The following is a 26,282-nucleotide window of genomic DNA, read 5'->3' as shown; positions in this document are numbered from 1 at the left end:
TTTAAAATTATGAAAAATATAGAATGAGTGATAAAACAAAACATGGGAAACAATTATGACAAAATAAAATATGGAAAAGAGAAAGATGAAAAATGTATAATAAATTAATGTATACAGACACATATACATACCTACATGGATAGACATACATAACAAATATACATATGTATGTATTTATCTGTCTGTGTCTCTGTCTGTCTGTGTCTGTGTCTCTGTCTGTCTGTCTGTCTGTCTGTCTGTCTCTCTCTCTCTCTCTCTCTCTATCTGTCTGTCTGTCTGTCTGTCTCTATAGATATATACACACACACACATACACATATAGGCTGACAATGAAAGAGTGATGCTAGAGCAGTGAAATCTTACATGCATTTACTTCAACCCTTCTTATTAATAACTGCATTGTTTCTCTCCAGGTAAACTGACATCTCAATGTTCAAAGAATACTTTCAAAGGAACTAGTAGCGACTTCTCTTAAAAATGAATAAAATTTGACATCGTGGTATTATCAAGTACCTGTTAAAAAAAGATCTGCCGCCCAATGACATTCATATTGACATGGTTGCTACATTAGGGGATGATGCCCTAATGCAAAAGTGGGCAGCTGAATTTAGGAGGTTAACAGAAAGTGTTGAAGATAACTCAATGTCTGGACATCTTCCAACAGCCAATAACTGGGGAAACATTGATCGTATTCACCACATGGTGATGGATTATACCACATGGTTCACCATATGGTGATGGCAATTGACTATAAATCAAATAGCCAATGCTATTAGTATATCCCATAAGAGAGTTGAGAATATTCTTCTGCACAACGAACTTGACATGATGGAAGTTTCTACTCGATGGGTGCTACATCGGACACCTGATCAAGAGTACACCAAGCTGATCACATGACAGGAAAATCTGACATAGTTTGAGGCAGATTCAGGTGGTTTCCTTGAATATTTCCTAATCCTGAATGAATGTTGGCTTGACTTCATCACTTTGAACCAGAGACAAAGAGACAATCCATGCAGTGGAAGCACCCCCTCCTCACCCACTACAAAAAGGCCAAAGTCATTTCATCAGCAGGGAAGGTGATGGCCTCAGCTTTTTGGGATCAAAATGCATTAAGTTTATTGAGTTTCTCCAAAAGGGTCACTCCATCAATGGAGAGTTCAATACCAACTTGCTGAGGCAGTTACGAAAGGCTATCAAGACCAAACACTCAAGAAAACTGACAGAAAATGTCTTGTTACAACAGAACAATGCTCCAGCATACATGTCTTTGCTTTCAATGGCTGCTGTGTATGACTGAGGCTTTCAGCTGGTTGGTCACCCTCCCAGTTCTCCTGATTTGGCCCCATCTGACAATCAGCTGTTCCCAACATGGAAAAATGTTTGGTTGGGAACCAGTATTGCTGTGATGATGACATCATATCTGCCATTGATGATATTTTGGATCAATAGAATGAAAGCTTCTCCAATGGGATTGAAGCACTGCAACACCAATGGAAGAAGTATGTGAACTGCAAGGGAGATGATGTTGAAAACAAACCTCATTTGGTCACATTCCATGAAAGTGTCATGGTCAGCCTTTGAACTTTTCAGCCGAACCTCATAGAAGGTAACTCTTGACTTTTTCTAGTGAAAGGGTACATGCAAATATACACATATATACATACATGATGGCACTCCGTCGCTTACGATGTCGAGGGTTCCAGTTGATCCGATCAACGGAACAGCCTGCTCGTGAAATTAACGTGCAAGTGGCTGAGCACTCCACAGACACATGTACCCTTAACATAGTTCTCGGGGATATTCAGCGTGACACAGTGTGACAAGGCTGACCCTTTGAATTACAGGCACAACAGTATACATACATACATACATGATATATAAATATGAAGTTATATTTCAAAAAAAATTTGAAACATAGCTTTAACTATATCATGTTTGACCATTACAAAACAAATTATTTCTCATCTCTAAGTTTCTAAATTATAATGAAGTAAACAACATGCAATTGTTGCTGATAAAAACAAAGTTTCTAAAATGAATAGTGAAATTTGAAGGTTTGCTTTTGTCCAGTGGTAGAATGTCTGTTATGCCTTCAGAAGATGTGGGTTTGTGTCCTACAGGAAACTTTCTACTTTCTCTATCCTAAGGAGTTTTTTAAAACATTATTATCTAGTCTGCACTCTACTGTAAAAATGAATTAGTTCACATCTCTCGAGGTTCCTAAATTCTTAAGCCTTTTGAAATACAGGTACTAATTTTTGCCAACTGAGTGGACTGGAGCAACGTGCGATAAAATAACTTACTCAAGGACACATGTCGCTGAGAATTGAACTCATGACCTTATGATCATGGTCTAAATACCTTAACCACTTAGTCATGTGCCTTCACACACACACATATGCATGCACACACACACACACACACATGCACACACACACACACATGCATGCACACACACACACACACAAACACATATGCACACGTGCACACACACACACACACACATGATATATGATGTTAGAGCCAAAGCAGAAACATTTTCACAGGAAGAAGTAGATAGCATGGCTTACATAATAAAACTTAAATACATCCCCTGCCCCAGAGATCAAACCATTGTAGAGGAACATGTTAATGAAATTACCAACAACTTAGTGGAAATAAATAAAGTTGATCTCACAGAACTTGAAGAGTGAATAATTGCTGATTTGGATTTGGGCGCAGCTTGTATAAATTAAAGCAAAAATAAAGTATGATAATACTAATAATAACAATTCCTGTAATATTAAAAATAATCTTAAGAATAGGAATAATAATGTAGATAACTGTGATTGAAGAAACACTATCAATGTCTACCTAACAGGATACTATCTTAGAAAAGATGTCATCTATAGATGCAATGTCTATAAGGCAGTTTTTGCAGTGAATATAAAGACAAGACCAGCAACTCACTAAAAGTAAAGAAGAGGAACATTGTAATGCTGTAATATACAGGGAGACAGAAAAATCCAGCATAGTTGGTCATTTGTGGAGAGAAAAGGGGAGTTACTAATAGTTGTGGAATAAGTTCAAAATAATAGATAGAGAGGAACACTGGAAAATAAGATATTTGAAAAAGATCAACATATATGCTGGACTTTGATAACCTCCTCAGTAGGTCTAACATAGAGGTGGATATCATAAGAGAACCTTTAATTGAGAAAGAAAGCATATTTAGCCTATGACCATAATTGCAACATATCATATTAAAGCTATCTTTAAGAGAGCATGTTTGCACAACACATATTTACACACACAAACATATATATATATATATATATATATATATATATATATATATATATATATATTTGTTTTGCAAGATTTTTGATGTGAAATCGTAACTCCATCCACCAGAGTATTAAGGTTACGACAGACTACCATACTAAACACCCTAACCATAGATTATCTGTACTAGATACTGAACTCTGGCTAGAAACTGAGAATAATAAAACCCGAATCCTTCATTCACACTATGCAAAACCTATGGCCTCCAAATACCTGATCCACCGGAACTCAGCTATCGTGGACAATGCCAAATTCAATATATTGATGGCAGACCTCGTCAGAGTAATGCGAAATGTGTCCTGCATGTGCAACCCTACAGAGTTAAAGAGACATATACATTTCGTTCACCGCATGCAGTTCTCAGGTTACAGCCATAAAGAAAGGATCAGAGTATACAAAGGAGCTATGAAGAAGTTTGAAACCATCAAACGTAACGATAGGAATGGGATTTGCCCACTCTATAGGAGCAAATCATGGAACAACATTGAAAGGATTAAGAAGAAAATAGGGAAGGCCAACTCATGGTATGATAGCCACAAATACCAGAGCGTCATGTTCGTCGACACCACCCCAAGGGGCAAACTGGCATACCGCATTAGAAGGGCCCTAGGCAAACTTAAGCTAAGAATTAAGGTTGTTGAAAGGCTAGGCAACCCTATCAAATCCCTTATCAGTAGAACCTACCCTTTTAGTAGAACCCCCTGCACTGATAGGAACTGTACTGTATGTAGATTTTGCTCTTGCAAATAGTCGATGATAAAAGCTCTGTAATTAAGCTGTCAAGACAGGAGAAAATATACACATTAGGTTCATAACTATACAGTGGCATGTCTAGGTTGAGTAAAAGCCATGTGGAGCTGAGCTGCTGGCCGCCACACGTGTGAATCAGCTAGTCTCTGTGCAAATTGCTAGGTAAAAGTGGAGATGCCATTTCACTTGATTGTCTACAACATTCAGTGAAGTTGGAGCTAAAAACATGCCTATTCATAAGTCTTGATAGCAACTTCTACAAGCTTCTTGAATGATCCATCATGTGATGTTTGGCTACTGATTGATCCATAACTCGGCCAATCAAATGAAAAAGTTTGGCAAGATGATTCAGTTTCAAATTTTGCTAGTTTCTTCATTACTTGCAGAAAATTGGATATTTTTTAAAATGAAATTTTCTACAAACATCTCTCATATAGTGTAGATTACAATTATATAGGAATTTAATGAAGAAAAAAGTGGTTGGCATGCCCACATATATACTACAAAATGAAACTTGAAATTTCTTTTCTTTTTGCACATTGAATTCCAAAATAATTATAATATATATCACTTTGTAGTATATATGTGGGCACGCCGACCAGTTTTTTTCCACATTAAATCCCTATATAATTGTAATCTACACCATATGAGAGATGTTTGTATAATAATAATAATAATAATAATAATAATAATAATAATATCGAAAAATACCTTAGGAACGAGAACCCCAGTTTGAAACTTCCCCAAGACACCTGATAAAGGCTGGAGGGTACCCGAGTCGCCTACATTTGAGGCGATCGCAAAGGTCAACCCAACAGGAGTGCAATGGAAGGGCCTCATGCTGGGAGAACCACCTTGCTGATCATGGTTTACCCCTGCGCCAGGTAAGTATTAATAATAATAACATCGAAAAATACCTTAGGAATGAGAACCCAGGTTTGAAACTACCCCAAGACACCTGATGAAGGCTGGAGGGTATATCAGCCAAAACGTTGTGTTAACAACAAACAAGGTGAGGACAAATATCCATCAAATGTAAATAATGTACATAACTCCTCATCTCTTAAATATAGAACTGTATTACCACTTGTAAGGTATGTGTAGAAAATTTTGTTAAGCATACCCAATTTGCTGAAAGTTATAAAGAAACACAGCTAACTCATGTGAATTTTCCGACACTCCTCCCCACTTCAGAAAAATTTTTCATAACAACTTCTGATATAATTGAGTTTGAGATATAATGGGTTTGAGCTGTCATTGTGGTAAGCTCCTCGACTTCACAGGCCTGTACAGTCTTTTTTGCTGCTTGAATGCGGGTCACTTCACACGTCACACAGAGTTAAACCTTATACTCAAGAGGAACTTGGTCTGGGCAAACATCCCCTCCATCTTGGAACCATTATGGGTTGTCCAGATGTGATAGGAAAAGACCTGACAGCCTCACCTGTGCCCCTGGTCAAGTGACAGATGCCTTCTCTGGGATGTCACAGTGAGCGACTCCTTAGCTTCTTCTCACATCCTGAATGTTGTGGCCACGGTGAGACCCACAGCTTCTGAGACTGAATGGAACGAAATCCTGAAGTACCACGATCTGTCGGCCAACTACATTTTCCTTCCTATGGCGTTTCAAGATGTTTGGTGGGGTTGGACCACTGACTGCGAGATTCCTGTCTTCACTGGCAGCTCGCCTAGTAGAGGTAACTGGTAAAGCTTGTGAGGGTGCTTGATTGTTCCATGCCGCAACACTGCAAGCATGCTGGTGTACCTCAAGAAAATTTCAGTCTAAGGTGGTGAATTGTTTTTTTTTTGTTTTTTTTCTTCTTTTCACTCTTATGTATATATTTAAGTATAAATTTTAAAAAATTGAAATCTATACTATCTGAAAGATATTTGCAGAAAGTTTCTTTAAAAAGTATCCATTTTTCTCAAGTTAGGAGAAAACAAAATTAGTAGGGCACACTTGTGTAGATATGCCTATATACATATATATGCATACGTATTAATACATAAATACATACATAGACATTTACATAAAACCACTTACATATATACACCCCTCCTTCACGCTGTCTGTTTGTCTCTCCGTCCGTCGATCTATCTATCTATCTAATTGTTAATTTTTAAAAACTTTATCATTCCATTTTGAAAATAATTCTTTTTGACATTTCTGTGAAAGAACCTTATTCGGAAGCGAGTTTTGTTATCAGTTGCAGAAACGAAAAATAAATAAATAAACAAATAAATAAATAAATAAAATAAAATAAAATCTAAAACGTCTCTTATCTGCTAAATATTTCTTTACTGTGCATTTTTTACACTCACTATGTGTCTTTTAAAACCTTGTAGGAATATGTAAAACTATTGGTCTGCAAGCAGACAATGTAACTGGCATATTTCAAATTTCCCATTCTGGTATGTTTCATGCGCGTTTCAAACTTGATATAAACACAAGTGCTATGAGATGGTTTCGAATTCAATTGCAGGAAAAAGTTACCTGTAAGAGGCTGCCATCCTTGCAATGAATGTATTTCTCTCATTCACTAAATACTTCGAAAACCAGGGTTAAACACCGGACTATTACGAGTCTATAATAGGAAGTAAATGGATCATAACTACGGTTCAGAAAAGCTATTTCGATATTCAAGTAAGTGGATTGTGATCTACGCAAGACATTTACCTTTTAGCATGGTTTAATACATGTAATTAGGGTCCTGTTGTTTTTGAGAAAAATTTTCGTTAACGAAATCAACAGGAGCGTGATATATTGCAAACTACATAATTTAGTCATGGCCTATTGTCTTGTTTATGTCTTTTCTTAACTCACTTTTCTTTTGGCAAGGTTAATATATACAAAATTGTTATCTTTCGATACTGAGTTACTTTTAAGACTACGTCCACATGAAAAACTGAATGTGTGCTTGTCTTTAATTCAGTAATGTTACTGTATGAAACTGGTTCTGCCTGGATTTTTAATTAGCAAACCATAAAGGTGTGTGATTATAAAAGGCTTTGGTACAACTGAGTCCCATATGCGCTGGAAAGGAAAAAACAAATTGACTTCTTTTTTCCCCATCTCAACTTACAATCGGCCCATTTTGATTTTATCAAACATTTGTATATTTTCTAAAAGAAAAATTACGAGTTATTCTCATTGCTTAGACAAATGGAATCTGGAGAAACATTTGGTATTTGCGTCAAACGAAAATTAAGTGCTATTTCACTTTATTCAAACTTTTCAAACATCAGTTTTCAGGAAGATAATCCTATTTTCAATCGTTTAAGCAATGATGACAACGATTTTAATAATTCAAGCAATGATGCCAATGATCATAATACTAATGCTGTGAATAACGGTGATTGTGATACGAACAGAGATATCGATGATGTCAACTTTACCAACAATGCTAATGGCACAGAAACTGACGCACATACAGGTGAAACCAGCATAGGCCATTATGTTGCTGAAACTTCTTCTGTCACAATGGGTTCACACCTAACAATACCTTCCATTTTTGACGAAATAATGAGAGGTCGACGAAAATCTGTGCATTCATCTCAAAGATATGACATCGACTCTTTAGGAACAACGTAAGTTGAAACAATTTTTCTTTTGATTTTAATTTCAATGAAGAGTTTACAAATGTATTCCATCAATACGGTAATTTCTAAAAGGTGCGGGATAGTTTGTTACTTGACAAAAATAATTAAATTATATTTTCGAAAAATAAAAGAGAACTAAGATCTTATAGAGCCTTTATATAAGGCATAATTTGATTGTAAACATGACAATCCAACTAAATTTGGAGAAGTGTTGAGTTTTTCTACCTTCCAATAATTTTCGGTAATATAGTCTATAAAAAAGTCAATTTTTTTATTATGATTGTATGAAATAAATAAATAGCTCCTTTTTTTTTCAGAAAACGTTTTTTAAATTATAACTTCGTCATAAATTTTTTATTTGAAAATTATTTTTAATAACAATAATGGTTTCATATTTTGGCACAAGACCATCGATTTTGTGACAGAGTGTAGTCGAACCATATTTGCTCTAAGGCTCGTGTACCTCGTCTCTTTCCCAAATATTTCTAAAGAGTAATCTTTACATATTTTAGATTTCTTTTAGAGAAGAATATTCTTCAGACCCCCCCCCCCACAAAAAAATGAAAATATCATCACATTTATAAAAAGTGGGGTTTTATTTCACTTACTGACGCCAAATGAAGAATATAGGAAAAAAATAGGAAACTTCATTGCATTGAAGATGAAATATGGGTGATGTTTATCATCCAAAGATATAAAATGTTACCAAAAACCATGAAGCTCATGTTTCTTAATGATAATTAAGCATAATTTATTGAATAATGAAATATCTCATAATTTTCTATTGTTTAAATTATATATAGGTTGAAGTATATTAATATATCTTTAGGCGCAGGAGTGGCTGTGTGGTAAGTAGCTTGCTTACCAACCACATGGTTCCACGTTCAGTCCCACTATAGTGTCTTCCACTATAGCCTCAGGCTGCACCAAAGCCTTGTGAGTGAATTTGGTAGATGGAAACTGAAAGAAGCCTGTCGTATATATATATATATATATATATATATATATACATATATATATATATATATATATATATGTGTGTGTGTGTGTGTGTGTGTGTGTGTGTGTGTGTGTGTGGTTGTCACCCAATATTGCTTGACAACTGATGCTGGTGTGTTTATGTCCCCGTAACTTAACAGTTCGGCAAAAGACCGATAGAATAAGTACTAGGCTTACAAAGAATAAGTCCTGGGGTCGATTTGCTCGACCAAAGGCAGTGCTCCAACATGGCTGCAATCAAATGACTGAAACAAGTAAAAGAATAAAAGAATGTAGTGGGAATTCCATCCCTAACCACTAGATAGTCAAGCTCCAGGTATGAACCACCATAGTTTCATGTGATTGATCTATGAATCGATTGATTAATCAGCATGAGCCTCTACATGATGTAGTTTTCTCGAGTGTTCTAAAATTTAGCCTCTCGTCCCCAATAAAAATTGTTTTGGTGCATTGACTCATTGCAGAGTGTTGAAGATGGCTGGCTAACTCCCAAGCCTTCTCTTTTGCTGTACTGCCAGACCGTTCTAAACATTTGTGCAGAATAACTCCAGGTTCTCAGGCAGACTTTTTACAAACATTCACACAATGTCTCGTAAGTAACATCTAGGGATGTTGCATGGTTTTTTTTATCTCTCCCGGTCACCAATGTGACAAATCTTATTAATAGTATTGTTCATTCTTTATAACCAACACCAAATATCTTATGTCCAGCAATAAATATCAATTTAAATGTTCATGAGTTTGCTTCAGTTATTCTACATGTAGCTTTCTCCCAACAAAGAAAAATCCAGCAACGATACATTCTCCAAGACACAAGCAAGCAAAATCTTGCAACAATATCATCATAGTCATCATTTAACATCCGTTGTCCATGCTAGCATGGGTTGGACAGTTTGACTGGGCAGGCACGCTAGAAAGCTGCACCAGACTCCAGTCTGATTTGGCATGGTTTTCTACAGCTGGATGCCCTTTCTAATGCCAATCACTCTGAGAGTGTAGTGGGTGCTTTTACGTACCACCAGCACAGATGCCAATTTGCATGACACCATTATCTGCCACGACTGCGATTTTGCTCGGTTTGGTGGGTCTTTTTCTCAAGCATGACATAATGCCTCCTTGAGACCCAACACTCAAAAGGAATTCAGTCACTTTGTCTCTGTGAGGTCCAATGCTCAAAAGGAACTCAGCCACTTTGCCTTCGTGAGGTCCAGTGCTTGAAAGGTGTACTCTACATGCACCAGCACAGGTGCACTTGGCTTGATGGGTCCTCTCAAGCACAGCACATCGCCAAAGGTCTCAGTCATTAGTCACTGTCTCTGTGAGACTCAAAGTTCGAAGATCATGCTTCACCACCTTGTTCCATGTCTTCCTGGGTCTGCCTCTACCACTTGTTCCCTCCACAGAGATTGGCACTTGTTTATACAGCTGTCCTCATCCATACGTATCATACGACCAAACCAGTGCAGTCGTCTCTCTTGTGCACCACATCTGATGCCTCTTATGCCTAACTTTTCTCTCAAGATGCTCACACTCTGCTGAACATGTTGTTGGCACTCCGTCGCTTACGATGTCGAGGGTTCCAGTTGATCCGATCAATGGAACAGCCTGCTCATGAAATTAATGTGCAAGTGGCTGAGCACTCCACAGACACGTGTACCATTAACGTAGTTCTCGGGGATATTTAGCGTGATACAGTGTGACATGGCTGACCCTTTGAAATACAGGTACAACAGAAACAGGAAGATTGAGTGAGAGAAAGTTGTGGTGAAAGAGTACAGCAGGGTTCGCCACTATCCCCTGCCGGAGCCTTGTGGAGCTTTAGGTGTTTTCGCTCAATAAACACTCACAACGCCCGGTCTGGGAATCGAAACCGCGATCCTATGACCGCGAGTCCGCTGCCCTAACCACTGGGCCATTGTGCCTCCACTCTGCTGAACATACACACTGACATTGCACATCCAACAAAGCATACTGGCTTCATTTCTTTCAACATTACACATCTCCTCACCTGTCACAGCCCATGTTTCACTGCCATGCAGCATAGCTGTTCACATACAGGCATCAAACAATCTGCCTTTCATTCTGAGAGAGAAGCCCTTTGTTGCCAGCAGAGGTAGGAGCTATCTGAACTTTGCCCATCCTAATCTTATTCTCACAGCTATGCTCTCGGAGCATCCACCTTTACCACTGACTTGGTCACCTAGATAACAAAAACTATCTACTACCTCTAGCTTGCTCCCCTGGTAGTTGATGGAGTCTATTTTCTGCCCATTTGCAATGTTTATTGTACTTGTGCATCTTCCACATACAAAAGCTAGTTTTCCCGTTAACCTTCCCCTGATGTTGCTGCACTGAGTGCATCTTATGGAATTTCAACTTATACCTTTTCTACAGATTGAGCAGGGCCATATACCTGAAGGGATTTGTAATTTGTCTGCCTTCCTACTTACTAAGACTTTGGATTTTGCTAGGTTGTCTCTAAATCCCTTCGATTCCAGACCTTGCTTCCATACCTGAAACTTCTCTAGTTCTGGTAGTGATTCACTTATAAGAGCAATGTCACCAGCATAGAGGAGCTCCCAAGGGCAGCTTGTCTTGAATTCCTCTGTTATTGCCTGGAGGACTATGATAAGCAATCGAGGGCTGAGGACCGATCCTTGGCGAACCTCTACTTCTACCTGGAATTCTTCACTATACTCATTGCTGACCCTCACCTTGCTGGTAGCATCCCTGTACATAGATTGTACAACTCTTACACAGCTCTTACCAACCAGTAGAGAGGCTAAAATATAGATGAATAATACCTTTTATAAATGAATATAAAAAAGTGCACCAAAGTATTTCTATTTGCTCCAAAGTGTGCTGAGAGTAAAAGAAGTTTCAGAACCATAGCTCTAACATGACTAAAAAGTTAAGAATCACCAACAGAGTTCAAAATAGTAATCTTTCTTTTTTTTTTTTACTTCTTTTTTTATTTGATTCAGTCATGTGGCCATGCTGGGGCACTGCCTTGGAGGATTTATGAATAATTTAATGCATCACTGCCCCTGTTTCCACAAATCCCATGTTTCTTATGATCATAGTCCATATTCCTGGGACGGTCACAGTGCAATCTGTAATATCCATGGACATCAGGTAGATCGTAGTTCATGTGTTCATTTTTTCAGGTAATATGGCTTTAACAGTGGAAGCAACAACTGTATAACCAAAGGATGTTTATCAATTTTCACTAATCGAAAGTTTTATTGAGGTATGTAGGCAGTTCTGTGTGTATCTTCAAAACAAGAGAAAATAATAACCAACTAAAAAAGAAAAAAATATTTTCCTATGCTACATGCTATATCATTGTACCACCAGAAGTAATTAAAAGGACCATTTAAGGAAACATTATTTGTTGACTCAGATAATGAACTTCTACAACAGAATAGGTTTACTTCCTGACTACATCTGAATTCATTGAGGACGTGCCTGCTGTGACCAAGGTCACACAAATAAACTATACTACCCATCCCAACATCTGCATACACAAATGAGTCCAACATCACCACACACTCCTCCCTCTCCTTTATTATTACCATTCCTTTCTCCCTTTCCATCACCTTCTTTCTTCCCTACCAAATACACACAGAACTGTCTAGACATACCCCAATAAACCTTTTGATTGGTGAAAATTGATAAACCTCATTTGGTTATGCATGTGTTGCTTCCAACGTTAGTGCCATATCACCTGAAGAAGTGAACAGATAAATTATGATCCACTTGGTGCCCATGGATGCTACATACTGTTCTGTAATCATCCTAAGAATATGGACTATGATTATAAGAAATGGATTTGCAGAAATGCATGTAGCGATGCATTAAATTTATTTGTAAATTCCATCCATGGATTATTATTACTATATATATGTACATCTATATGTGATAGGCTTCTTTCAGTTTCTACCTACCAAATCCACTCATAAGGCTCAAGTGGGACTGAACTTGGAAGTATGTGGTTGGGAAGCAAGCGTTTTACCAAACAGCCATGTCTGTGCCTATATATTCATAAACAGTTTCTATGAACAACCTTTTTCTCTCAAAAACATGCCAGTTTTATTTGATCAGGCTATGATTAATGGTATTCTTGCCATAATCATCCAGTCCTTTGAAAGAGTTTGTCTTTACCTTATCCAGTACATGTTTTTGAGGCAGATAAAGCAGTGATCATGTGAAATTCCTCTTTCAAGTATCATACAAAGTACCTTGCAGCATTTAGTTTTGTATATTTATCTTTTGAGGAGTTGAAATTCCGTTGAAGTCAACATTGTCTCTTATTCTTTTGGAGGAGGGTTTGATAAAATAAGAAGTTTAAATTTCATCAAAGTTAACACTGCCATTTATCCTTAGACAGCAGTAAAATTCATAATTACATTTAATCATCTGCTCCTATCCTTGTATTTCATAATCCCTTGAGATCCTTTTGTCTTTCCATTCCTCTGTGAAAAAATTCTCAAACTATGTAAAACATAAAAAAATGATCAATGCACATTAGGCTATATCTTATATATCAGTATCTATGAATTTCAATTCAACCTAGATCCCAACTGGTAGTAACATGTAAACTACACATGTTTTTCTAAGATTGATGATATCCAGCATTGACCTCATGGTTCACATACACATCACACTGTCTACATGTATAAAGAATACAACTTAGTCTTTACTTGTACTAGACACCAGCAACAAATACTTCCAGTTATTTTGATTCACAATCCCTATTGAACTATTTCAGGTACTACAAGTTGTTAGATTTGTCTTCTTTTTTTTTTTGTGTGTTGAAGCCATCTATCTCTGGACATGTGTACATCTTCTCTTAGTTCACATTCATATCATATTAGCACTGCTAGTGCAGTGACTGAAATTTTTATGATCATGATCTCTCTACAACAATTCTAAGAAAAACAACCTTTCTGAACCTATCACACCGGTTTCCAAACTTGATGGAAACCATCATATACAAATACTTCTTTAATAATCATCTTAACCTTTTAGCATTTAATCCAGCCATATCAGGCCCAAATATTCTACCCATTTTATGTTTAAACTGACTAGATCTGGCCTCTCATACCTATCCTACACTGTTCTAAACCTGAAGTCACATCATTGAAATCTCAAAGTTTTGAGATAATACCTGATTAATTCAAAATAATGTGAATAAATAAGCATTCCATTTCACAGAATAATGGGAATGCTTAAAGGTTAAACTATACCCCCAACCCTTTGTCAATTGGAGACTTACTGTCCTGCATCATACATTAAACGTTTCTTGATATTGATAACTTTGGCAAAAGTCATAATGTTACCCTTAACATCAGCAAGTCTTTTACTATTCCTAGAATAAGAAACTCAAATCTGAGTTATCCGCCTATGGATTGCCTCCTCCCATCTCATCTCTTGGATAAGAAGTTTCTTGTCAGACTGCTCTAGGGCACTGACCAATTTCTGACCCACATCCTATTATCAATGCATTATCCCAAGATTCAGTTGTGAACTACACCCTTCTGTCTATAACTTAATGACCATACTGCTGCCACTATTATCACCATGCACTCTTGTAAAAGTGTCATCCACCTTGAACAATAGCTGCTAAGTTTATTTTGTTACAGAATGTTATCTAAAAATTGCAGAATATATTCTATATTTTATAGACAACTCCCATCAATCTAATTATAATAAGACATTAAATGAAACAAAAATTATTTTAGAGAGGGAATTTATTCATAAAAACAAAAATCATTTAATACTTTTGTAAGTTTAAAAACGATGAATTCCATTTTTTTAATGAAATAAACGTTTATTATATTTCATTAAAAGATACCTTATCTCACAGAACCCCAGAATTTTTTCATAAAACTCTGGAGTTCCCTGAAATTCAATTTGGAAAACATCTATGGATTTCAGTGTCATCAACTTAGACATTTCCCACCAGATTTGCATAGCTTTCATGCACAGAGATTTTAAAAAAGAATCCATGTGCATATAACAGCCTAGCCTCTTTCAATGCCACTAAGTTACACATGTCTAGGAAACTGAATTGTTCTCCCACACTGTCTCTTCAGTCATGAACAACACAAAATTGAAATATTCAAAGTTACTACAACTGCTTGACACCTTGACTAGTTACTAAACCTCTATTAAGTAGAATTTATATTGAAGTACTGCTTACAATCTGGGACAGTTACTGCTCCTATATACAAGCACTCTAAATGAAGGGGAAAAGAAAAAGTTCACTTGCCAACACACTACAACAACTGACTCATAGATGTGTTATTTCTTCTCTCTGTGTTCTACTGATATTATAACATTATTGTTACTACTCCTCTGAACTAGATTGCTTCATACATCTTGTGCCCATTATCTTTACTTGCAGCAGTCTGAGGTGCTGCCTTGAAGAGTTTTTTAGTCAAATGAATCAACCCCAATACGTTTTTTTAAAGCCTGGTACTTATTCTCTTTATCTCTTTTGCAGAACTGCTAAGTAGCAGGGGTGGAAGCACACTAACATTGGTTGTCAAGGAGTGGTGGGGGACAAACATAAACACAAAGAGAGAGGGGGGGGAGAGAGAGAGAGAGAGAGAGAGAGAGAGACACACACACACACACACACACACACACACATGATGAGCTCTTTTCAGTTTCCATATAATGAATCCACTCACAAGGCTTTCATTGGCCCAAGACTATAATAAAAGACACTTGCCCAAGGTGCCATGCAATGGGACTGAACCTGGAACCATGTGGTTGGGAAGCAAGCTTCTTACCACACAGCCACATCCTATCAATTTTTTTCCTTTTCATTACAACTATTGTGACTTCACTCCCAGATCCTACATCAAACAGCTTTCATAATCATCCCTTTTCAAAATTAAAACTTTTTGGAATTATTCTCATACTTATGCTAGGGTTGTTAAGAGCTGTCATAACAATAGGTCTCCAAGAAAAGCAATACACTGGGGCTCCTGTGTGCACAATACAGTATACAATTAGTACTGGACTCTCAGACTTGTAGGGTTCTCAGGCAACTTCCCATTATGCCCATGTTTTGTGACAACACTGCTTTTGTTTTTACTGCAGATGTTAAGATACAGATGTTTAAAATGAACATCGATCCGTCTAAGAAAGTCTTCAAAGGTCACGAGTACCAGCTTTCCTTCACTAACTAATAATGAAAGGTACAAATACATCTAGAGGGTGAGCAAGTGTTTGAAAGGTCTTAATTTATAAAAGATTTTTAATTTGGATAATAGTATTTAGTATACATCATTCAGATAATAATATACATTCAGATAATAGTATACATCATTCAGGTAATATATTAAACCTCCATTTGAGAACTATATTCATGAGTGGCTTAAAGTTGCAAGCAGAAGATGTTGATGTTGGGTATGTATGAATATGGAATGTAAGAGTGGAGTACAAGGTTATGTCATTGGTGTAGGTTTGTAATTGGTTGGAGATAATAAAGAGACTGTTGTCTAATTAACTGAGCTAAAAAATTTGGTTAACATCAATGAAATATGTTACTAGTCAAGTGCAAAAGTTGATTTAATCAATTGTATCCCCTTACATGTGTGGCATTGTACACACTTAGAAATCAATCATCAAAATACAAGGAAAGATTTACGATTCTGATGAAGAAAATTAAATTAGATGGAATCTAGATTTAGTGTGAGAGGAAAGTTAAGTTTGATCACTGTTCTGTTATGGAGTTCATTCAGTATGGTGGAAGTTGCAGAGTTTGTTGCAATAGTGTGTTATAATAGGGTGAATGATAACAAACAAGTCTGCTTTTGTAGTCACTTGAGACTAATGGAAATGCACTCAACTTGTAAATAATCTAAGTTCATTTCAAACTGAATGCATTAAGATTACATGTTTTGTTTTCTTCTTTCAGTGCGGACACTGTTTATTCAACCTATTCTGCTCGTCCTTCTTTGATTGGTGATCGGCCGCTTGTACTGCAGGATTTTCTTTTTGCAGCTGCAGCTTTCATATGCCATTTGTTCACAATTGGTATTTCAGCAAGCATTGGAATAATTGTTATAGAATGGTTACGGGACTTCCCCGAATCCAGAACAATCTTACTTTCTATGCCACCTATGACTTTTGGAATTACAAGTGCAATTGGTAAAAAGATTTTAATTTTTCTAATTTGGTATTGAATGACTACTTTTTCCCTATTTCCATTTTTAAGGTTGCTATTTTCAAAAAAATTTCTCTAAGATTCATCTAATAACTTTTACAAAGGCACTTTTCATGTAGATGATGTATCTGAGCACTTAATCTCCATGTGGTACATATGCGCGCATGCACATTATTATCTTGAGTACACTTTAGTGTAGTGGGGATACACACTTTTGAAACAGAACTGTTAGGTATAACTTCTCATAACCTAGATCCTCTTGAGCAGTTGAGTTCAGTAGATTAATGAAGCATACATTGATTATAACGTTCTTTTGCTGTTTAAGTTGTGAACGTCGATGGTAATTTATATCCAGGCATATGGAACCAATAGTTTAGCTGTGACTGCTGGGCAACTGCCAGACTATTTCACACCCTATGGAGGCATATACTTTTGAAAACTTTGAGCTATTGCTTTAAGTTTGCAACACGAATCTTTATTATCAACTATTTGCATCCGACTCCCACCTAAATGGTGCCAGCTTTTGAGTTTCATAAACAGTTGCTTTGTCAAAAACCATGTAGAACACAAAACTACTAAATTTATTTTAAATTGCAGGAACAAATAATTTAGCAATCTGATTATCTTTATCTAATAGAAAAGAAAATATTTTGGCACACAAAGTATTTTGAACTAAAGGGCACTTGAATAAATTCATACATGTGCCAAGCAATTAAAAATTTATACCAACTAACATTTTTAATGTTTTTTAGCATAACCAACCCATCATGTTATGACAATATTTTCACATGTAGTCAAACAGAGAAAAAACTAAACAAATGGACAAACAAAATTAAATGCATAGCTTCCTTGTTAGGAAATAATCTTGTCAATTGAGTTGTTAAAATTCAAGTCACATGACAGTTTCAATTTTAGGCACCCCCCACCTGGTAGACACTGTTAATGGTTGGCCTTAGAAACCATGCCAAAGTTGACATTGGAGCTTGCTGCAGTCCTACAGCTCCTGAGATTCTGTCAAACTGTGCAGCCCAGCATGGGAAACAGACATTAAATGATAAAGATGGTGATGCCTCACTTTCTGTGCTTTTCCCTTTTGTAAACTTTGTCAACATTTAAATCAAATAAAGTGATTCCTTGACATGTTTAATTGATATAGTTGTTAAGTTACCTACATTGTTTAATCGATATAGTTGTTAAGTTGCCTAGTCTCTTTTGCAACATTAAGTTATGTAAGTTTTATAAATTTGAACTTTAAGAACTTAGCTACTGGTAGTGGATGTGTGAGAAGGATCTTTAGAGCAATTGAATCAAGCATTTGATGAGTGTTTTCCTATTTTGCATCACTGTTTTTCCCAAAATTCTTGTTACCCGTAACTATATTTTCAGTAGATTTTTTTCTTTATAATGTACGTGTAATATAAGAAGCCAAATAAGGAATTACATTGCTGTAGCTATGGGAATCTCTTTCCAACAAATTGTATGGTGATATCTAAGACAACATAGTAAAAAACTAGTTTTTCTTCAGTAGATCTTCCTGCATCTTCCGGGATTTCATATTCAAATTGCCATGTCTTTCTCTCATTTCTAACTTGTTCTGCTTCAAAGGCTGGTAGTATCTCTTATTTCTTAACGATCACACTAACATTGATCAAAAGTTGTTGAAAACCCATATCACACCTGCAGACCACAAGGTAATTCTTAGTCACTAGTTTTGTAGCTGAATTTAGGTCAGCCTTCTTATTTTTTGTAGTTTGTTTTTATGATTGCTTTTAAAATGTACCATTTAAAAAGGGGTACCACAAACTTGAACATACAAATTGCATCAAGTAAGCTTCAGTTTGGGAAATCTTACCCAATGGCTCCTGTAGAAGTTTCGTCAAAAATCTCCTTTAAAGTATCATATATATTACAAAAATGATATCTCAGTAGTTTCAATGCATCTCTCATTTTGTTTCACTCATTAGAAAATGTCAACACTGAGTCAAGGCAAAGAAGTAATCATAGATCTGCTAAAACAAACAAAATCTGAAGATACTATTTATTTCCAGGCAATATGTAGCTGTATCATTGATTACCAAATTTAAGGAGTCTAGAGGACTCTCTTTGATATGCCATTTTTAAAATCTTTCATGTTACTGCTGTTGTCATACCTTTGACCTTATAGATTTTCAGTTAGTACTCCTATTTGCTCAAGTTGCCCCAAAACAACTGTCATAAAAGCACCTGAACTCTTCTTTAATAGCACAAATCTCCTCTCCCTAAGTCCTCATATACAGGTTCATGTATCTCAGTATTTGATGGTTTGATTGCTTCAACAAAGGCACAAAATAATAGAACAATAGTTTGGCTGTTTGTGTGTTAAAATTTGCTACCCTATAGCAATTGCTAGAAGCTGTATAAGCTTGTATTGAATATTTTTCCATTATTTCTTTAACTTTAAATCTGTAAATATGTACCTTCATTTTAGGATCAGCTACATATTCTATAAACTGTAAATGATTGCTTGCACTGTTCAACTTCTTGTTTGTATCTCTGAATGACATAATTTGCATGTCAAGAATTCTGATTAAAACTATCAAACACTGCAAGATTTATCACCAATATTCTTCTTCATGCCTAATTGTCTACTGGTTTATAGCACCATTTGTTTTTCCTCTAGATAAATGCATTTCAAACTCAGTTATATCTGATAGTTTTCTAAATGGTTAGTATTCCTCTCACTTGAAGAAAGAATTTTTCCAGTGTTCATCTAGTCTTTTGAACGTATTTCTTACAGGGATGATGCACTATTTTGTTTTGCTAAACAACTTACAGCAAAAACAAAAACAAAAAAATCATGTATTTTGATGTTGAAGTTTTCAATCATTATTGGTACACTTATTTGGAATTTACTAGCCTTCTATTGTTTTTTTAATCATTGAGAAAATCTTTTGATACAACCTGCTATGGTCCATGTTGTATTGGGACAGTTAGCAAGATCACTTAAGGTATAATACCATCTTTTGCAAGCTTTGCAGTACTGGAACTTTTCTTGGCATTCTTTTTCCTTTATATGATTTCTAGAAATACCTCCAATATGCGAAACTTCTATCCCAGTTCTTATATATTTGTTGTTGGAGCATCACATTCAGATTCTCCAGTGTTAGTTTCAACAAAAGTACAGCTATGTTCTTGCTCCTAATTTGCTTTCTATATACAAAAGTATTTCAGGAAGAAATTTCTGGTTTTGCTTACTCTATGGCTGAGCCCTTTCTGGAAGCATTCTGGTTAGGCCTGTGTCTGATGATAATATCTCACTTTCTCCCACCAGTTTTGGAGGCCTGGAAGAGGTTAATGAGCACTACACTTACTCATTTGACTTTCCTTTAAAAATAGTTCCTGATATTGATAGTAATCATAGTTTCTTTGAAGTAACTACAACAAGGATGAAAGCTATTTTTATGTGTCTCTGGGTCACAATAACTAGTTAAAGTTAAAAATCTCATGTCCATCATCAGTAAACACCAAACTGGCATAAAGAACAAATACACACAGCAAAATTAAGTGATGAAGTGAATATGAACTAGAAACACTGCATGAAAACAAAGTCTTCAGTAGTGTAAGAATCCACTTGTATCATTAGAAAAAGGAATTAAACTGTAAATTTTGACTTTGAAAATCAAATCAATGTATTGATAGAATATTGAATATATCTTGACTATGTTTTTGAAAAGTTTACAAATCTTTATTCCTGATTAAAAAACAAAAACACGTGAAACTTTTATATTAATTTCAGGAAAAAGAGAACAAAGAAGTATACTAAATTTAGGCAGTCCAAGGAAATTTCCAAAGATTTATCCAGATTTTATGTGCTTTAATATTTCCTCTCTTTATTTTCAAAAGTTTTTGTTAAAAATCATAATTTTCTAATTTTCAAAATCATTATTAAAAACAAAATCCTTGATAAACTATAAATATTTACTGAAACAAATGCTTTCTGGCAATAAAATCAAAATAAAATGCTTGCTTCTTTTTAGCATTGACCTCCACAGCCAGCATACCATTGATGCCTTTGATCTAATTATATATGTTTCAATTGATATTATGTTTTCTATTGTTTACTTTCTCTTGTTCTAAAAATATGTATTATTAATACAGGTTGATGGCTGTTAGATCGATTGTTTTTGAACTGGTTTCAGCAATGGCTGGAGCTGAATTTGTAAACATGTGAGTCTGAGTACAGGTCACTGATATATGTTTTTAAATTTTATTTATTTATTTATTTATTTTTCAATTTCAAGACTCATTTTAAATATTTTTTAGTACAATGCATACTCTGTATGTATGTGCATTGCTGTGAATATTTATGTTTTTGTTTCTGATGTTTGTGTTTGCCACACACATACTGATAAACACCAGTGATAGAATATGAATGCAAGAAAATGATTTTTGTTCTTACTTCTAGATTGGTAGCCTGTATAAAACATTTTGTTACAGTCTGTATTGAGCATTTTGTTATCAATGATTATATACATGAATAATAAGATGTTGTGAAAGTGTAGTTTCACTTGAATTTTTATTAGTTTATTGCATATGGCTTTCACTAACACTGTTTTAAGAAGTTTCCCTGTCTATATATCAATATCTATGAAGTATGTATTTTCACCAAGGTAAACTCTCCCTGAGAAAATATTTGTATATCTTCATTGCAAAGATGACATATCTCATACAAAATTAGTGCCTGGATAATAGTTTTGTATTTTTACCAGTGAAACCTTTTTCAAGGAAAACATTTGCAAAGATATTATGAGATACTTGTAAGTTGTCATCTGTTCATAGTTATCAAATCTTTTAGCAATTAACTTAACTCTGTACAAAATGTTTTCAGTATATCTTCATCCTCAATCTCTTCTATTGATATCAGTAGGTAATAAAGAATGACAATATTGAGCTTTGTAAGAACTTTGTTGTATCATCCGTTCATTATAGCTGCTATATTTTTGGCATACTCAAACTTATCTGCAAATACAAAGTAAATGAGAACAAGCTATTTCAAGTTCTTTGGTTTCATACTTTTTGCCTTTTGGAGCTAATTTTTGACAGAGTAGTTGCTATGAGTAGTTATTTTGAACAAGTTGATATGACATTTTCTAAGTTACAGGAGAATAAAGCAAATACTTGCTCTAGCATATAAGAATGAAGTCAGGGTATTGCTGCAAGCCAGTATCTTTCCACAGAATGAATTCCTATATTATTGCCCCCTGCTGCAGCAAAAATATCTCCCACATACACAAGATCATCCAATTCTAGTGTAGGCAAACTACATGAAGGTCTCACTAGTGATGGTAACATGAAAAAAAGCACCAGTACATGCTGCAAAGTGGTTGAAATTAGGAAGGTCATTCAGCTGTAGAAGCCATGCCAATGCAGTCCTCGGGCCTATCAATCTATCCAACCCATGCTAGCATGGAACATGAACATTGAATGATGATGATAAAGAGAAGTAGAATCAGTTGAATTGACTCTTATCTTTTCTTGAAAAATAAAAAGCCAAGTATTAGATTTAAACTCAAAATTAAAGAGACAAATTTGAACATCGCAAAGCATTTAGTCCATTGACCTTCACAAGGAGAATATTAACATTTGTTTAAAATGTATTTTAGACCTAATGTAGTTAAAATTGATGCTAGATTTAAATAGAATTTTACCATCACAAGTGTATCTTCACAAATGTCTATCAATGCAACTTTTCCCACAACTTATATATGAATACTTTCAATGTAATACTTAGTGTAAGGAAAGTAAAAACTTCATGATGTTTTATTTCAGCTGATGATTATATCATTCACATGAACTTGAAGGATGTGATAATTTTCTACTATTGTATAATGAAAAGGATTGTACATGTTATATTTGTATAATTTAAATATGACTTCGGAATCTCCTGCAACTTTCCTGGATGGTCTCCTTGCTTAAATTGGTGAATGCTGCCATAATCCTTGCCTTCAGTTCATTTTTGGTGTTACAAGGAGTTTTGTTGGTCTCTCACTCAACTGTGCCCCACACATAATAATCAAGGGGGTTGCAGTCTGGGGAGTTAGGTAGCCAGATGTTAGGGGTGATGTGGTCACAGAAATTGTCTGCTTGTGTGACCCGGTGCAGAGTCCTGTTGCCAGACATAGGGTCTTCCAGCAGCGACCCTCTTGACCCAGGGCAGCACTACTTCCTCCAGGAACTTGATGTAGGCTTCTGTATTGAGTCTGTGGCCATGTGGGAAGATTAATGCAGGCATAATGTTGCCATCACTAGTGATCACTCTAAACACTATAATGTTTACTGGATGTTTGATTTTTATCACTCTCGGTACATGCCCTCAGATTGACACCTAAACACTCTGAAATGTTTGTATTGGAGCTTCCGGTGCAAATGCCAAGCAGTACAGCATGTTGTTTCTAAATTTCTGGCAGAGTGAACTGCATCATGGTGCTGTTTTTCTTACAGACAGTGCCCAACTGACCCTACTATACTGTGTAGTTGACAAAATCAAAAACAAACAATGTGCATGTGCTTAATTAAAAATATGAAATGGTGACAGTTTATCCATCGTACCCTGTATATATATATATATGTGTGTGTGTGTGTGTGTGTGTGTGTGTGTGTGTGTGTGTGTGTGTGTGTGTGTATGTGTATATATATATATATATATATATATATATATATATATATATATATCAAATGTAAATTGAAAACAGAACACAAAGGATATTGCGGTATACGTGTTTCAACCTTTACACACATACATGTACATGTCTTTTATAGCCATGCCCCTCCTCCCCAATGCACATATACAGTTTCTCTCAAAACTTCACAACAACCCATCTTTCTAAAACCTATGATCACCACCCACTGCAGGCCCCACCACTCCCCTGTACATGCCCATCTATACACTTTTCATTCCCTCACATATCTACCATACCCCCTCCTCCATTCACTGTAATATTTCTTACCATCACTTGCTACATCCACCTCTTCCCTATCTTTAAACATCTCCCCTCACAATCTTATGAAACATCCCTGTCTGTTCACTTTGTACCACTTATAATTCTCCCCACTGTTCCCTGTGGTATGTCCTGATGCATCTCCAACACCATCTATTTCTCTCTCTCTCTCTCTCTTCTCATTCTGACTGTCTCTCTCTCTCTCTCTCTCTCCTCTCATTTCCTACTGGCATAACTATGTATCTCCTCTGTAGTAAGACACTTATCTCCAACCCTCTCTTATACTTTACCTCTCACCTGGGCCAAAACCATTTCCTTTGGTACCTTTCCTAGTCCTAAGCAAGAGATCATTGTCTTGTAAGTTACTTGGCAACCCCACTGTGTTAGTGTCATGTAAAAAGTTCCAGTGCTGGTACCACATAAAAAGCATCCAGTACACTCTATAAAGTGGTTAGCATTAGGAAGCACATGCAACTGTAAAAAGCGTGCCAAAGCAGGCTGGAGACTGGTGAAGTTTGCCAGCTTTCCAGATCCTGTCAAACCATCCATCTCATACCAATATGGAAAACAGGCATTAAATTATGATGATAATGATTATATATGTGCATATATATACATGTATGTGTGCATGAGTGTGTGTATCTATATCTTTATATTTATGTATATATAGGCATGGGGTAGTTAACTCCCCTGTCATACATAGACTTGTGCTATGTTTATGACTGTAAAGGTCTTTAACTCTTATTTCTGGCGATGCAGGTGCTACAATGCACCCCCAGTAACTATTAGTAACAATTGAATTTTTCCTTTTTGGTTTTATATTGCATCTAACCACCTTTATTTTATACTAGCAGTATAACCCAAACTTGTCCGGCTGTGACTTATTACGCCATCTACGATAAGTCTTGCTAGATGAAAATCAACTAAAAAAGAAAGCCTTACAACGAAGAAACCCTTATGATGTAAATACGTTCATAATTCAAAAAACGATGAAATTAATAGGGAAAGTCTGAAGGCTGTTTTGCGTAACATTATTAAGCATACGTAAATTCCATCCGTCTAACTGGCTATAGAAATGCTTGTGCAAAACAACTTTTTGCGCTGCCCTGATTATACATAGCAGGGTAATCCCTTTTCGCAGGAGCTAGGATGGCAATTTGTGATGAAGCAATTGCTGGCGATCTGTTGCTACACAGTTTTGCCAGAATTCTATCAGATTGGGCAGAAGATGTTGATGCACCATTTTGCATTATGTTCAAAGTAGCTTCTGGAATGTGGTGAATTGCTGCAGTCTGTTGCTGTCGTTTTAAACCGGTTGCTTTCTTTCTCCAGCAAACTCTCTACTTTGGAGGCATAATCTATGTATATATTAAACAGAACAACAAAAGTTATAATAGATGGCAGGGTCGGTACTTTTCACATATCTGTAATTTTTCAGATTAACACCCGCACGATTACCCAACCCTAATCTTAAACCTAATCCTAACACTAACCCTAAACCCTAACCCTGACCCTAAAACCCTAACCCTAACACCCTAGTGAAAATCGTGGCATATTTACAAAACATTGACGAACATGAGTTAATATTTTACTGAATGATTGTGTACTTGCACGTGTATGTGTTTGAGAGAGTGAGAGAGGGGGAGAAAGGAATAGAGGTAGTTAAAAGTTTTCTTATGATGGCTTCTCTTCACTGCCTATTACTTCATTAGAAATCTACGGATGCACATATGCACATAATAGAGAAAAATGAAACAAATATGGACGACTTGCTCCGAAACACCACCGAGTGGGGAACACTTCTCAAAAATAACCTGCAGTTGTTTCCTTCAAAATTCCTACATGCTCGAAATGTACATACATCAAGGTATATTTGCAGAAAATTTCACGAAAAAATATTCATTTTCCTGGAAGTTAAGAGGAATTTAAGTGGAATTTCCGAAGATTTTTGTATATTCGGAATCTACATAATAAATAATATATGCATAGAAAATTTCATTAAAAAATATTCATTTTTCTGAAAGTTATGACCTTTCAAAGTCGGTGGGTACAACTATGTAGTTATGCCACATTGACGAACATGAGTTATATTTTTGTGAATGATTATGTTTACTTGCACGTGTATGCATTTGAGAGAGTGAGAGAGGAAGAGGGGGAGAAAGGAATAGAAAGCGAGAGCAATGTGTATGTTGTTATTACAGATCACGTATGTGTGGTTGTGTATTTTTACGTATCAATGTTATGAAAAATAGGTAAAGAATACTGAGATGAAAGTTTAATATATGACTTTGTATGTATCACTTTCTCTCTCTCTTTTACTCTTACTCTCTATATTATATGTTGAGCGCGTGTGTAAGAACGCCGTTCCAGGTAGAAGGGAAGAAATATAAATGTTGCTAGAAACAACAGCCAAATCTCCCTTAAATCACACAAAGTAAACGGAATTT

The 26,282-nt window shown here is 35.8% G+C and overlaps 1 protein-coding gene and 1 pseudogene across 2 annotated transcripts in view; both read left to right on the top strand.

Annotated features, from left to right (window-relative positions):
* Positions 1-477: 477 nt before the first annotated feature.
* LOC149136618 (uncharacterized) lies at positions 478-1,223 on the top strand (annotated as a pseudogene).
* Positions 1,224-6,382: 5,159 nt separating this feature from the next.
* Positions 6,383-26,282, top strand: part of LOC106873339 (monocarboxylate transporter 14) — a 40,102-nt gene continuing 20,202 nt past the window's right edge. For both annotated transcript variants that reach the window (XM_089349329.1, XM_089349330.1), the window contains exons 1-2: positions 6,383-7,665; positions 16,610-16,842. In XM_089349329.1, coding sequence (XP_089205455.1) covers positions 7,241-7,665; positions 16,610-16,842 — 658 coding nt within the window. In that variant the 5' untranslated portion in view covers positions 6,383-7,240. The remainder of the gene's footprint in view (positions 7,666-16,609; positions 16,843-26,282) is intronic.

Source organism: Octopus bimaculoides, chromosome 3 (genome assembly GCF_046866305.1).
Source record: "Octopus bimaculoides isolate indiv1 chromosome 3, ASM4686630v1, whole genome shotgun sequence".
In the NCBI taxonomy this organism is placed as follows: Eukaryota; Metazoa; Mollusca; class Cephalopoda; order Octopoda; family Octopodidae; genus Octopus; species Octopus bimaculoides.
The sequence above is the reverse complement of the archived record's forward strand: the minus strand, read 5'-3'. Positions and strand labels throughout refer to the sequence as shown.